This window comes from Oncorhynchus keta, unplaced genomic scaffold (assembly GCF_023373465.1).
Source record: "Oncorhynchus keta strain PuntledgeMale-10-30-2019 unplaced genomic scaffold, Oket_V2 Un_contig_5187_pilon_pilon, whole genome shotgun sequence".
NCBI lineage: Eukaryota > Metazoa > Chordata > Actinopteri > Salmoniformes > Salmonidae > Oncorhynchus > Oncorhynchus keta.
In genome coordinates, this window is record NW_026288160.1 from 10,742 (window position 1) to 26,895 (window position 16,154).

General features: G+C 48.9%; 1 protein-coding gene across 1 annotated transcript in view; it reads left to right on the forward strand.

The window, feature by feature from the left end:
• Positions 1-529: 529 nt before the first annotated feature.
• Positions 530-16,154, forward strand: part of LOC118382310 (uncharacterized) — a 34,175-nt gene continuing 18,550 nt past the window's right edge. Inside the window, exons 1-2 of the mRNA XM_052509925.1 lie at positions 530-536; positions 1,043-2,090. Of these exons, the coding sequence (XP_052365885.1) occupies positions 530-536; positions 1,043-2,090 (1,055 nt within the window). The remainder of the gene's footprint in view (positions 537-1,042; positions 2,091-16,154) is intronic.

Sequence of the window (16,154 nt, forward strand, 5' to 3'; positions counted from 1 at the left end):
GTAAATGGGGGTCACACCAGATACTGACTGGTTTTCATGAGGTAAATGGGGTCACACCAGATACTGACTGGTTTTCATGAGGTAAATGGGGGTCACACCAGATACTGACTGGTTTTCATGAGGTAAATGGGGGTCACACCAGATACTGACTGGTTTTCATGAGGTAAATGGGGGTCACAACAGATACTGACTGGTTTTCATGAGGTAAATGGGGGTCACAACAGATACTGACTGGTTTTCATGAGGTAAATGGGGGTCACACCAGATACTGACTGGTTTTCATGAGGTAAATGGTCACAACAGATACTGACTGGTTTTCATGAGGTAAATGGGGGTCACAACAGATACTGACTGGTTTTCATGAGGTAAATGGGGGTCACAACAGATACTGACTGGTTTTCTGATCCACAGCCCTTTTTTTCAGGTATCTGTGACCAACAGATGCATATCTGTTTTCCCAGTCATGTGAAATCCATAGATTAGAGATTAGGGTCTAGATTCATGTGTTTTAATTGACTAATTTCCTCATATGAACTGTAACTCAGTAAAATATATATATTTTTAATTGTTGGATGTTGCATTTACATTCTTGTTCAGTATTAAATAGAGTTGATCTGAAGTTGTCCATCTGTTTTACTCCACACCCCTTGGGAAAATAAATCTGTTTTGTTTATCTCTCATGTCGACTGTACATTTGTTCTTGGTGTCGATTTGATGACATCATATGTATTTTTCCTCCCACATCCCTTTCCATAAAACGGCTTCGTACCAAATGGAATAAAATGTTTTTGGGGAAATCTACAACCCATGATAACATTATTATGGTTACTTAAACATATATATTATAATTTGTTTAATATATATATTTATATAATCTACTTGTAGTGAAGCCACTGAACATCTCCATCACATTAGTCATCGAACAGCAAATCCCGTCCAGAGCGACCCACAGAAGCAACCAGGGTCAACGCCCTGCTCAAGAGCACATCGACAGATGTCCCACAAGGTCAAAAAACGGGGACCTGAACCAGCGACCCATCAGCTACCGGCCCAAGCCCCCGACCGCCAGGCCACCGGCACAAGCCCCCGACCGCCAGGCCACCGGCCCAAGCTCCCGACCGCCAGGCCTCCGGCACATGCTCCCGACCGCCAGGCCACCGGCCCAAGCTCCTGACCGCCAGGCCCCCGGCCCAAGCCCCCGACCGCCAGGCCCCGGCCCAAGCCCCCGACCGCCAGGCCACCGGCCCAAGCCCCCGACCGCCAGGCCACCGGCACAAGCTCCCGACCGCCAGGCCACCGGCACAAGCCCCCGACCGCCAGGCCACCGGCCCAAGCTCCCGACCGCCAGGCCACCGGCACATGCTCCCGACCGCCAGGCCACCGGCCCAAGCCCCTGACCGCCAGGCCCCCGGCCCAAGCCCCCGACCGCCAGGCCACCGGCCCAAGCCCCCGACCGCCAGGCCACCGGCCCAAGCCCCCGACCGCCAGGCCACCGGCCCAAGCCCCCGACCGCCAGGCCACCGGCACAAGCCCCCGACCGCCAGGCCACCGGCCCAGCTCCCGACCGCCAGGCCACCGGCCCAAGCTCCCGACCGCCAGGCCACTGGCCCAAGCTCCCGACCGCCAGGCCACCGGCCCGAGCCCCGACCGCCAGGCCACCGGCCCAAGCCCCCGACCGCCAGGCCACCGGCCCAAGCCCCCCGACCGCCAGGCCACCGGCCCAAGCCCCCGACCGCCAGGCCACCGGCCCAAGCCCCCGACCGCCAGGCCACCGGCACAAGCCCCCGACCGCCAGGCCACCGGCCCAAGCCCCCGACCGCCAGGCCACCGGCCCAAGCCCCCGACCGCCAGGCCACCGGCCCAAGCCCCCGACCGCCAGGCCACCGGCCCAAGCCCCCGACCGCCAGGCCACCGGCCCAAGCCCCCGACCGCCAGGCCACCGGCCCAAGCTCCCGACCGCCAGGCCACCGGCCCGAGCCCCCGACCGCCAGGCCACTGGCCCAAGCCCCCGACCGCCAGGCCACCGGCCCAAGCCCCCGACCGCCAGGCCACCGGCCCTCCAAGAGTACCCTTTTGGGGTTTCAGGGCCTGTATTTTTTTCCAATAAATATGTTTCTGTCATTGGGGAATACAGAGGGTTTGGTTCTTCAATGGCTGATTCAAGTATTTGCAGTTTTTCATGATATTCTTTTTGTTTTGAATTCAATGTAGTTTTTCTATACAGCGTTTCTAAGGGATTCCTACGCAGGTCACACTTTTGGAAAGCCAATTCTTCTCGTGGTTTGATTTAGGGGCGTCCAATTTGAACAAAACGGATTCCTCAATTTCAGTCAGTTGGTGTCTGATCTATTGCTGCATTTATGTTCTGAGAGTCTGTCTGGATTCTATTAGGGTTTTGTACAATACTGAAGGAGCAGATTATGGTTGTTTCGTTCTCTATGTAATGGGGTCTGGTTCCTCTCTCTCTGTCTCTCTCTCTCTGAGAAAGTATGTCATCTATATACAGGCTCAATAGATATGTATTGGGGACTGGGCATATGTGATAAACAGAGAGCGTAAATTAAGATTTTATTTGAGGGGATGCGCGAGTGTGAAGAGTCAGCGTGAATGTGTGTGTGAGTGTGTAGAGTATGTGTGAATGTGTGTGTGTGTGTGTTTGTGTGTCTGTGTATTTTTGTTTGTGTATTTGAGTATGTGTGTGAACGTGTGTTTGAGTGTGTAGAGTCCTGTCAGTGTGCATAAAGATGGTGTCGACCTGAGATGCTCTTGTGTTTTTTATGTGCTATTTTTTTTTTACATTATATACTCAAGGAAATGTTTTGCGTCATTACATACAGCCGAGAAGAACTGTTGGATATTAGTTACTCACCAGAACAGCGTTACGACCAGGAATACGACCTCCCTGGAGCAGATCCTTTGTTCTCCCAATTGAACTTATTCCAAAACAAAGCTGGAGGAGGATAAGGCATTCGAGGCGGCCTGCTGGTTCGACTTAGGAGGCGCGCACGCCACCCACTGCTTCCGAGTATATTACTCGCTAATGTTCAGTCTTTGGATAACAAAGTTGATGAGCTCAGAGCGAGGATTTCTTTACTCTACCGGTAAAGCCAGCATGATGCTCAGTACGTCGCGCAGACAGGAATAAAATATCTCCCCGGGAAGCAGAAGGGCGGAAGGGTGTGTTTCATGATCAATGACTCATGGTGTTATTCTAGGAACGTACATGAACTCAAGTCATTTTGTTTACCCCGACCTAGAATACCTCACAATCAAAATGCCGACCATATTATCTCCCAAGAGAATTCTCCTACGTCATCGCCACGGCCGTTTACAATCCCACCTCAAGTCGAAACCACGACGGCCCTCAAATAACTTCACTGGACGTTATGCAAACTGGAAACCACATATCCTGAGGATGCATTTATTGTAGCTGGGGATTTTAACAAAGCAAATCTGAGGACTAGGCTGCCGAAGTTCTATCAACATATTGACTGTACTACTCACACTGCTAAGACTCTCGATCAATCAAACTTCTGGAATGCTTACAAGGATCCTCCCCTGCCCTTCTTACGGCGAATCTGACCACGACTCCATCTTGCTCCGCCCTTCCTATAGGCAGAAAGCTAAGGACTATTCAACACTGGTCTGACTAATCGGAATCCACGCTTCAGGATTGTTTCGAACATGTGGACTGGGATATGTTCCGGGTAGCTTGCAAAAAAAATCTAGACGCATACACGGAAATGGTGACTGGGTTTATAAGGAAGTGTATAGGAGATGTATCTGTGACTAATTCATTTCTCTAGGATAGGGGGTAGCATTTGGAATTTTGGATGAAAAGGATGCCGAAATTAAACTGCCTTCTACTCAGGCCCAGAATATAGGATACGCATATAATTAGTATATTTCGATAGCAAACACTCTAAAGTTTCCAAATCTGTTAAAATAATGTCTGTGAGTATAACAGAACTGATTTGGCAGGCGAAAACCTGAAAAAAAATCCATTCAGGAAGTAGGATTTAAAAATAAATAGATGTATATTTCAATGCCATGACAGTATCCATTGACTTAGGACTCAAATTGCAGTTCCTATGCCTTCCACTAGATGTCAACAGTCTTTAGAAATGGTTTCAGGCCTGTATTGTGAAAAATGAGGGAGTAAGAGCAGTCTCAATGAGAGGACCCTGCCGTGTCACCAAGCTTTTTAATGCGCGCTACCCTAGAGAGCGCCTTTCTTGTTTACTTTGTATATTGACAAGGTTATTGTCCGGTTGAAATATGATCGATTATTTAGGCTAAAAACAACCTGAGGATTGAATATAAACAACGTTTCACATGTTTCTATGAACTTTACGGATACAATTGCCATTTTTGTCTGCCTGTTGTGACTGCTTTTGAGCCTGTGGATTACTGAAGAAAACGCGCAAACAAAACGGAGGTTTTCAGATATAAAGAGAGACTTTATCGAACAAAATAAACATTTATTGAATAAATTAATGTCTTCTGAGTGCAAACATATGAAGATCATCAAAGGTAAGTGATACATTTTATCTCTATTTCTGACTTGTGTAACTCTTCTACTTGGCTGGTTACTGTTTCTAATGATTTGTCTGCTGGGCGATGTTGTAATTGTAAGGTATGCTTTCGCCGTAAAGCATTTTTGAAATCTGACACCGTGGTTGGATTCACAAGAAGTTAATATTTAAACCTATGTAAAATTTTTATAATGAGTATTTCTGCATTTGAATTTGGCGCTCTGCAATCTCACTGGATCTTGGCCAGGTGGGACGCTAGTCCCACATACCCTAGAGAGGTTAAACCTACCCTAACCAGAAACCGTGGATAGATGGTCGCATTCGCACGAAACTGAAAACACAAAACATAGCATTTAACAACGGCAAGGGGACTGGGAATTTAACAGAATATAAACAGTGTAGTTAATCAATTCTGCAAAGCAATCAAACAAGCTAAACGTCAGTATAGAGATAAACTGTCACAATTCAATGGCTCAGACACAAGAGGTATGTGACAGGGTCTACAGACAATCACAGACTACAAGAGGAAAACCAGCCACGTCACAGACACCGACTTATGTTGGAGCTGAGCATCAAATATAAAAAGGTCTAGTTGCCAGGCTGAAGAAGCAATGACATGTACATTACGAGAAGATGACACCCAGGCTATACTTTATTTTTGAAAGAGTACATTAACCAAGACCTTAAGTACATTTATGACAGCTGGACGTTCTGTGGTCAAGAAGGATACAGGAAGAAAGATGGAAGCAAGTTAACTGATGACTAACACGTAAAACATAAGCATGTGAAAAGGGTTCTACCATCGTTATAACCCAACCAAAAGCAGATATGAGCGTTAGTGGGCGTGAACGAGCTCTGAGATGAGAAGAAAATAATGAAGGAAGGTCAAGGGAAGCTATTTTCATATAGAGGGAGGCGACTCTATACGTTATGCAAAGACAGAATCTTACAAAGGCAGTACTCTGTAATATGAGAATTTATTCTCTTTCCATGGAGGGGCTCGGCCCTGCTATGTTAGTGATAGGGTCCTTCCATGGAGGGGCTTGGCCCTGTTATGTTAGTGATAGGGTCCTTCCATGGAGGGAATGTTATGTTAGTGATAGGGTCCTTCCATGGAGGCCCTGTTATGTTAGTGATAGGGTCCTTCCATGGAGGGGCTGTTATGTTAGTGATAGGGTCCTTCCATGGAGGGGCTGTTATGTTAGTGATAGGGTCCTTCCATGGAGGGGCTCGGCCCTGTTATGTTAGTGATAGGGTCCTTCCATGGAGGCCCTGTTATGTTAGTGATAGGGTCCTTCCATGGAGGCCCTGTTATGTTAGTGATAGGGTCCTTCCATGGAGGGGCTCAGCCCTGTTATGTTAGTGATAAGGTCCTTCCATGGAGGGGCTCAGCCCTGTTATGTTAGTGATAAGGTCCTTCCATGGAGGCCCTGTTATGTTAGTGATAGGGTCCTTCCATGGAGGCCCTGTTATGTTAGTGATAGGGTCCTTCCATGGAGGGGCTCGGTCCTGTTATGTTAGTGATAAGGTCCTTCCATGGAGGCCCTGTTATGTTAGTGATAGGGTCCTTCCATGGAGGCCCTGTTATGTTAGTGATAGGGTCCTTCCATGGAGGCCCTGTTATGTTAGTGATAGGGTCCTTCCATGGAGGGGCTGTTATGTTAGTGATAAGGTCCTTCCATGGAGGGGCTCGGCCCTGTTATGTTAGTGATAAGGTCCTTCCATGGAGGTCCTGTTATGTTAGTGATAGGGTCCTTCCATGGAGGGGCTGTTATGTTAGTGATAAGGTCCTTCCATGGAGGGGCTCGGCCCTGTTATGTTAGTGATAAGGTCCTTCCATGGAGGTCCTGTTATGTTAGTGATAGGGTCCTTCCATGGAGGGGCTGTTATGTTAGTGATAAGGTCCTTCCATGGAGGTCCTGTTATGTTAGTGATAGGGTCCTTCCATGGAGGGGCTGTTATGTTAGTGATAGGGTCCTTCCATGGAGGGGCTCGGCCCTGTTATGTTAGTGATAGGGTCCTTCCATGGAGGTCCTGTTATGTTAGTGATAGGGTCCTTCCATGGAGGGGCTGTTATGTTAGTGATAGGGTCCTTCCATGGAGGTCCTGTTATGTTAGTGATAGGGTCCTTCCATGGAGGCCCTGTTATGTTAGTGATAGGGTCCTTCCATGGAGGGGCTGTTATGTTAGTGATAGGGTCCTTCCATGGAGGGGCTCGGCCCTGTTATGTTAGTGATAGGGTCCTTCCATGGAGGCCCTGTTATGTTAGTGATAGGGTCCTTCCATGGAGGGGCCCTGTTATGTTAGTGATAGGGTCCTTCCATGGAGGGGCTGTTATGTTAGTGATAGGGTCCTTCCATGGAGGGGCTGTTATGTTAGTGATAGGGTCCTTCCATGGAGGCCCTGTTATGTTAGTGATAGGGTCCTTCCATGGAGGGGCTGTTATGTTAGTGATAGGGTCCTTCCATGGAGGGGCTCGGCCCTGTTATGTTAGTGATAGGGTCCTTCCATGGAGGGGCTTGGCCCTGTTATGTTAGTGATAGGGTCCTTCCATGGAGGGGCTGTTATGTTAGTGATAGGGTCCTTCCATGGAGGGGCCCTGTTATGTTAGTGATAGGGTCCTTCCATGGAGGGGCTCGGCCCTGTTATGTTAGTGATAGGGTCCTTCCATGGAGGGGCTGTTATGTTAGTGATAGGGTCCTTCCATGGAGGGGCTCGGCCCTGTTATGTTAGTGATAGGGTCCTTCCATGGAGGGGCTGTTATGTTAGTGATAGGGTCCTTCCATGGAGGTCCTGTTATGTTAGTGATAGGGTCCTTCCATGGAGGCCCTGTTATGTTAGTGATAGGGTCCTTCCATGGAGGTCCTGTTATGTTAGTGATAGGGTCCTTCCATGGAGGCCCTGTTATGTTAGTGATAGGGTCCTTCCATGGAGGGGCTGTTATGTTAGTGATAAGGTCCTTCCATGGAGGCCCTGTTATGTTAGTGATAGGGTCCTTCCATGGAGGCCCTGTTATGTTAGTGATAGGGTCCTTCCATGGAGGGGCTGTTATGTTAGTGATAAGGTCCTTCCATGGAGGTCCTGTTATGTTAGTGATAGGGTCCTTCCATGGAGGCCCTGTTATGTTAGTGATAGGGTCCTTCCATGGAGGGGCTGTTATGTTAGTGATAGGGTCCTTCCATGGAGGCCCTGTTATGTTAGTGATAGGGTCCTTCCATGGAGGTCCTGTTATGTTAGTGATAGGGTCCTTCCATGGAGGTCCTGTTATGTTAGTGATAGGGTCCTTCCATGGAGGGGCTGTTATGTTAGTGATAGGGTCCTTCCATGGAGGGGCTGTTATGTTAGTGATAGGGTCCTTCCATGGAGGCCCTGTTATGTTAGTGATAGGGTCCTTCCATGGAGGGGCTGTTATGTTAGTGATAGGGTCCTTCCATGGAGGGGCTGTTATGTTAGTGATAGGGTCCTTCCATGGAGGGGCCCTGTTATGTTAGTGATAGGGTCCTTCCATGGAGGGGCTGTTATGTTAGTGATAGGGTCCTTCCATGGAGGGCTGTTATGTTAGTGATAGGGTCCTTCCATGGAGGCCCTGTTATGTTAGTGATAGGGTCCTTCCATGGAGGGGCTGTTATGTTAGTGATAGGGTCCTTCCATGGAGGGGCTGTTATGTTAGTGATAGGGTCCTTCCATGGAGGCCCTGTTATGTTAGTGATAGGGTCCTTCCATGGAGGGGCTGTTATGTTAGTGATAGGGTCCTTCCATGGAGGCCCTGTTATGTTAGTGATAGGGTCCTTCCATGGAGGGGCTGTTATGTTAGTGATAGGGTCCTTCCATGGAGGCCCTGTTATGTTAGTGATAGGGTCCTTCCATGGAGGGGCTGTTATGTTAGTGATAGGGTCCTTCCATGGAGGGGCTCGGCCCTGTTATGTTAGTGATAGGGTCCTTCCATGGAGGCCCTGTTATGTTAGTGATAGGGTCCTTCCATGGAGGCCCTGTTATATTAGTGATAGGGTCCTTCCATGGCGGCCCTGTTATGTTAGTGATAGGGACCTTCCATGGAGGCCCTGTTATATTAGTGGTAGGGTCCTTCCATGGAGGGGCTGTTATGTTAGTGATAGGGTCCTTCCATGGAGGGGCTCAGCCCTGTTATGTTAGTGATAGGGTCCTTCCATGGAGGGGCTCAGCCCTGTTATGTTAGTGATAGGGTCCTTCCATGGAGGGGCTGTTATGTTAGTGATAGGGTCCTTCCATGGAGGCCCTGTTATGTTAGTGATAGGGTCCTTCCATGGAGGGGCTGTTATGTTAGTGATAGGGTCCTTCCATGGAGGGGCTGTTATGTTAGTGATAGGGTCCTTCCATGGAGGGGCTGTTATGTTAGTGATAGGGTCCTTCCATGGAGGCCCTGTTATGTTAGTGATAGGGTCCTTCCATGGAGGGGCTCAGCCCTGTTATGTTAGTGATAGGGTCCTTCCATGGAGGGGCTGTTATGTTAGTGATAGGGTCCTTCCATGGAGGCCCTGTTATGTTAGTGATAGGGTCCTTCCATGGAGGGGCTGTTATGTTAGTGATAGGGTCCTTCCATGGAGGTCCTGTTATGTTAGTGATAGGGTCCTTCCATGGAGGCCCTGTTATGTTAGTGATAGGGTCCTTCCATGGAGGGGCTCGGTCCTGTTATGTTAGTGATAGGGTCCTTCCATGGAGGTCCTGTTATGTTAGTGATAGGGTCCTTCCATGGAGGGCCTGTTATGTTAGTGATAGGGTCCTTCCATGGAGGTCCTGTTATGTTAGTGATAGGGTCCTTCCATGGAGGCCCTGTTATGTTAGTGATAGGGTCCTTCCATGGAGGGGCTGTTATGTTAGTGATAGGGTCCTTCCATGGAGGGGCTGTTATGTTAGTGATAGGGTCCTTCCATGGAGGCCCTGTTATGTTAGTGATAGGGTCCTTCCATGGAGGCCCTGTTATGTTAGTGATAGGGTCCTTCCATGGAGGGGCTGTTATGTTAGTGATAGGGTCCTTCCATGGAGGCCCTGTTATGTTAGTGATAGGGTCCTTCCATGGAGGCCCTGTTATGTTAGTGATAGGGTCCTTCCATGGAGGGGCTCGGCCCTGTTATGTTAGTGATAGGGTCCTTCCATGGAGGCCCTGTTATGTTAGTGATAGGGTCCTTCCATGGAGGCCCTGTTATGTTAGTGATAGGGTCCTTCCATGGAGGGGCTCGGCCCTGTTATGTTAGTGATAGGGTCCTTCCATGGAGGCCCTGTTATGTTAGTGATAGGGTCCTTCCATGGAGGCCCTGTTATGTTAGTGATAGGGTCCTTCCATGGAGGGGCTGTTATGTTAGTGATAGGGTCCTTCCATGGAGGGGCTGTTATGTTAGTGATAGGGTCCTTCCATGGAGGCCCTGTTATGTTAGTGATAAGGTCCTTCCATGGAGGGGCTCGGCCCTGTTATGTTAGTGATAGGGTCCTTCCACGGAGGCCCTGTTATGTTAGTGATATGGTCCTTCCATGGAGGCCCTGTTATGTTAGTGATAAGGTCCTTCCATGGAGGGGCTCAGCCCTGTTATGTTAGTGATAGGGTCCTTCCATGGAGGGGCTTGGCCCTGTTATGTTAGTGATAGGGTCCTTCCATGGAGGGGCTGTTATGTTAGTGATAGGGTCCTTCCATGGAGGCCCTGTTATGTTAGTGATAGGGTCCTTCCATGGAGGGGCTGTTATGTTAGTGATAGGGTCCTTCCATGGAGGGGCTCGGCCCTGTTATGTTAGTGATAGGGTCCTTCCATGGAGGGGCTTGGCCCTGTTATGTTAGTGATAGGGTCCTTCCATGGAGGGGCTTGGCCCTGTTATGTTAGTGATAGGGTCCTTCCATGGAGGGGCTTGGCCCTGTTATGTTAGTGATAGGGTCCTTCCATGGAGGGGCTGTTATGTTAGTGATAGGGTCCTTCCATGGAGGCCCTGTTATGTTAGTGATAGGGTCCTTCCATGGAGGGGCTCGGCCCTGTTATGTTAGTGATAGGGTCCTTCCATGGAGGGGCTGTTATGTTAGTGATAGGGTCCTTCCATGGAGGCCCTGTTATGTTAGTGATAGGGTCCTTCCATGGAGGCCCTGTTATGTTAGTGATAGGGTCCTTCCATGGAGGGGCTGTTATGTTAGTGATAGGGTCCTTCCATGGAGGGGCCCTGTTATGTTAGTGATAGGGTCCTTCCATGGAGGCCCTGTTATGTTAGTGATAGGGTCCTTCCATGGAGGGGCTGTTATGTTAGTGATAGGGTCCTTCCATGGAGGGGCTGTTATGTTAGTGATAGGGTCCTTCCATGGAGGTCCTGTTATGTTAGTGATAGGGTCCTTCCATGGAGGCCCTGTTATGTTAGTGATAGGGTCCTTCCATGGAGGCCCTGTTATGTTAGTGATAGGGTCCTTCCATGGAGGGGCTCAGCCCTGTTATGTTAGTGATAGGGTCCTTCCATGGAGGCCCTGTTATGTTAGTGATAGGGTCCTTCCATGGAGGCCCTGTTATGTTAGTGATAAGGTCCTTCCATGGAGGGCTCGGCCCTGTTATGTTAGTGATAGGGTCCTTCCATGGAGGGGCTTGGCCCTGTTATGTTAGTGATAGGGTCCTTCCATGGAGGGGCTTGGCCCTGTTATGTTAGTGATAGGGTCCTTCCATGGAGGGCTTGGCCCTGTTATGTTAGTGATAGGGTCCTTCCATGGAGGGGCTTGGCCCTGTTATGTTAGTGATAGGGTCCTTCCATGGAGGCCCTGTTATGTCAGTGATAGGGTCCTTCCATGGAGGGGCTTGGCCCTGTTATGTTAGTGATAGGGTCCTTCCATGGAGGGGCTGTTATGTTACTGATAGGGTCCTTCCATGGAGGGGCTCAGCCCTGTTATGTTAGTGATAGGGTCCTTCCATGGAGGCCCTGTTATGTTAGTGATAAGGTCCTTCCATGGAGGGGCTGTTATGTTAGTGATAGGGTCCTTCCATGGAGGGGCTGTTATGTTAGTGATAGGGTCCTTCCATGGAGGGGCTGTTATGTTAGTGATAGGGTCCTTCCATGGAGGGGCTCAGCCCTGTTATGTTAGTGATAGGGTCCTTCCATGGAGGCCCTGTTATGTTAGTGATAGGGTCCTTCCATGGAGGCCCTGTTATGTTAGTGATAGGGTCCTTCCATGGAGGCCCTGTTATGTTAGTGATAGGGTCCTTCCATGGAGGGGCTGTTATGTTAGTGATAGGGTCCTTCCATGGAGGGGCCCTGTTATGTTAGTGATAGGGTCCTTCCATGGAGGGGCCCTGTTATGTTAGTGATAGGGTCCTTCCATGGAGGCCCTGTTATGTTAGTGATAAGGTCCTTCCATGGAGGGCTTGGTCCTGTTATGTTTGTGATAGGGTCCTTCCATGGAGGGCTCAGCCCTGTTATATTAGTGATAGGGTCCTTCCATGGAGGCCCTGTTATGTTAGTGATAGGGTCCTTCCATGGAGGGGCTGTTATGTTAGTGATAGGGTCCTTCCATGGAGGGGCTCAGCCCTGTTATATTAGTGATAGGGTCCTTCCATGGAGGCCCTGTTATGATAGTGATAGGGTCCTTCCATGGAGGCCCTGTTATGTTAGTGATAGGGTCCTTCCATGGAGGGCTCGGCCCTGTTATGTTAGTGATAGGGTTTTTCCATGGAGGGCTCGGCCCTGTTATGTTAGTGATAGGGTTTTTCCATGGAGGGGCTCGGCCCTGTTATGTTAGTGATAAGGTCCTTCCATGGAGGCTCTGTTATGTTAGTGATAGGGTCCTTCCATGGGGGCTCAGCCCTGTTTTGTTAGTGATAGGGTCCTTCCATGGAGGGCTCGGCCCTGTTATGTTAGTGATAGGGTCCTTCCATGGAGGCCCTGTTATGTTAGTGATAGGGTCCTTCCATGGAGGGCCTGTTATGTTAGTGATAGGGTCCTTCCATGGAGGGGCTGTTATGTTAGTGATAAGGTCCTTCCATGGAGGGGCTCGGCCCTGTTATGTTAGTGATAGGGTCCTTCCATGGAGGGGCTCAGCCCTGTTATGTTAGTGATAGGGTCCTTCCATGGAGGGGCTGTTATGTTAGTGATAGGGTCCTTCCATGGAGGGGCTGTTATGTTAGTGATAGGGTCCTTCCATGGAGGGGCTCAGCCCTGTTATGTTAGTGATAGGGTCCTTCCATGGAGGGCCCTGTTATGTTAGTGATAAGGTCCTTCCATGGAGGCCCTGTTATGTTAGTGATAGGGTCCTTCCATGGAGGGGCTGTTATGTTAGTGATAGGGTCCTTCCATGGAGGCCCTGTTATGTTAGTGATAAGGTCCTTCCATGGAGGCTGTTATGTTAGTGATAGGGTCCTTCCATGGAGGGGCCCTGTTATGTTAGTGATAGGGTCCTTCCATGGAGGGCCCTGTTATGTTAGTGATAGGGTCCTTCCATGGAGGGGCTGTTATGTTAGTGATAGGGTCCTTCCATGGAGGGGCCCTGTTATGTTAGTGATAGGGTCCTTCCATGGAGGGGCCCTGTTATGTTAGTGATAGGGTCCTTCCATGGAGGCCCTGTTATGTTAGTGATAAGGTCCTTCCATGGAGGCCCTGTTATGTTAGTGATAAGGTCCTTCCATGGAGGGGCTGTTATGTTAGTGATAAGGTCCTTCCATGGAGGGGCACGGCCCTGTTATGTTAGTGATAGGGTCCTTCCATGGAGGGGCTGTTATGTTAGTGATAGGGTCCTTCCATGGAGGGCTGTTATGTTAGTGATAGGGTCCTTCCATGGAGGGGCCCTGTTATGTTAGTGATAGGGTCCTTCCATGGAGGCCCTGTTATGTTAGTGATAGGGTCCTTCCATGGAGGCCCTGTTATGTTAGTGATAAGGTCCTTCCATGGAGGGGCTGTTATGTTAGTGATAGGGTCCTTCCATGGAGGGGCTCGGCCCTGTTATGTTAGTGATAGGGTCCTTCCATGGAGGGGCTGTTATGTTAGTGATAGGGTCCTTCCATGGAGGGGCTGTTATGTTAGTGATAGGGTCCTTCCATGGAGGGGCCCTGTTATGTTAGTGATAGGGTCCTTCCATGGAGGCCCTGTTATGTTAGTGATAGGGTCCTTCCATGGAGGGGCTGTTATGTTAGTGATAGGGTCCTTCCATGGAGGCCCTGTTATGTTAGTGATAGGGTCCTTCCATGGAGGCCCTGTTATGTTAGTGATAGGGTCCTTCCATGGAGGGGCTGTTATGTTAGTGATAGGGTCCTTCCATGGAGGGCCTCTGCCCTGTTATATTAGTGATAGGGTCCTTCCATGGAGGCCCTGTTATGTTAGTGATAGGGTCCTTCCATGGAGGGGCTGTTATGTTAGTGATAGGGTCCTTCCATGGAGGGGCTGTTATGTTAGTGATAGGGTCCTTCCATGGAGGCCCTGTTATGTTAGTGATAGGGTCCTTCCATGGAGGCCCTGTTATATTAGTGATAGGGTCCTTCCATGGAGATAGGGCACGGCCCTGTTATGTTAGTGATAGGGTCCTTCCATGGAGGGCTGTTATATTAGTGATAGGGTCCTTCCATGGAGGGGCTCGGCCCTGTTATATTAGTGATAAGGTCCTTCCATGGAGGCCCTGTTATGTTAGTGATAAGGTCCTTCCATGGAGGCCCTGTTATGTTAGTGATAGGGTCCTTCCATGGAGGCCCTGTTATGTTAGTGATAGGGTCCTTCCATGGAGGCCCTGTTATGTTAGTGATAGGGTCCTTCCATGGAGGGGCTGTTATGTTAGTGATAGGGTCCTTCCATGGAGGGGCCCTGTTATGTTAGTGATAAGGTCCTTCCATGGAGGCCCTGTTATGTTAGTGATAGGATCCTTCCATGGAGGGGCTGTTATGTTAGTGATAGGGTCCTTCCATGGAGGGGCCCTGTTATGTTAGTGATAGGGTCCTTCCATGGAGGGGCCCTGTTATGTTAATGATAGGGTCCTTCCATGGAGGTCCTGTTATGTTAGTGATAGGGTCCTTCCATGGAGGTCCTGTTATGTTAGTGATAGGGTCCTTCCATGGAGGCCCTGTTATGTTAGTGATAGGGTCCTTCCATGGAGGTCCTGTTATGTTAGTGATAGGGTCCTTCCATGGAGGCCCTGTTATGTTAGTGATAGGGTCCTTCCATGGAGGGGCTGTTATGTTAGTGATAAGGTCCTTCCATGGAGGGGCTCGGTCCTGTTATGTTAGTGATAGGGTCCTTCCATGGAGGGGCTCAGCCCTGTTATGTTAGTGATAGGGTCCTTCCATGGAGGCCCTGTTATGTTAGTGATAGGGTCCTTCCATGGAGGGGCTGTTATGTTAGTGATAGGGTCCTTCCATGGAGGGGCTCAGCCCTGTTATGTTAGTGATAGGGTCCTTCCATGGAGGCCCTGTTATGTTAGTGATAGGGTCCTTCCATGGAGGCCCTGTTATGTTAGTGATAGGGTCCTTCCATGGAGGGGCTGTTATGTTAGTGATAGGGTCCTTCCATGGAGGCCCTGTTATGTTAGTGATAGGGTCCTTCCATGGAGGGGCTCAGCCCTGTTATGTTAGTGATAGGGTCCTTCCATGGAGGCCCTGTTATGTTAGTGATAGGGTCCTTCCATGGAGGCCCTGTTATGTTAGTGATAGGGTCCTTCCATGGAGGGGCTGTTATGTTAGTGATAGGGTCCTTCCATGGAGGGGCTAAGTTTTGCTACTTTGTATTAAAGTCTATATTTGTAACGAATTTCTAAAAAATCCAATCAGGAAGTGACTCTTATTTTGAAAGCTCTGTGTTCCTATCCATCCCTATTGACCATTGAAAGGGATATCAACCAGATTCCTTTTTCTGTGGCTTCCCTAATGTGTCTACAGTCACCAGACATAGTTTCAGGCTTTTATTTTGAAAAATGAGCGTGAACGACAACATTGCGTCAGTGGTCAGGTGATGGCTCTCAGAGTGATTTGTGCGTAATAGACAAAGGCAGCCATTGTTCCTCTCACTCCTACTGAAAAGCCGATTGTCCTAGTTGATATATTATCGAATAGATATTTGAAAAACACCTTGAGGATTGATTATAAAAAACGTTTGCCATGTTTCTGTCGATATTATGGACATAATTTGGATTTTATTTCGGCGTTGTTGTGACCGCTATTTCCGTTGGATTTCTCAACACAATGTGACCAACAAAAGGAGGTATTTTGGGTATAAAAATAATCTTATGGAAAAAAAGGAACATTTGCTGTCTAACTGGGAGTCTCGTCAGTGAATTTTCGTGACCAGCTGGACATAATGCTATGCTAGGCTATCGATAAACTTACACAAATGCTTGTCTTGCTTTGGCTGTAAAGCATAATTTCAAAATATGAGATGACAGGGTGATTAACAAAAGGCTAAGCTGTGTTTCACTATATTTCACTTGTGATTTCATGAACATTAATATTTTCTAGTAATATTTTTTGACCGTTGCGCTATGCTAATTAGTGTAGTTGATGACAATTCTCCCGGATCCGGGATGGGTAGTTCCAAGATTAATGAATTACAGTGCTACCCTAATATTCTCTCAGTTCATCACAATTATAGTGTCTCTGGCGATGTCTCCTAACCAGCCTCGGGGTCCCAGACGGCCCGAAGGTTATCTTAATG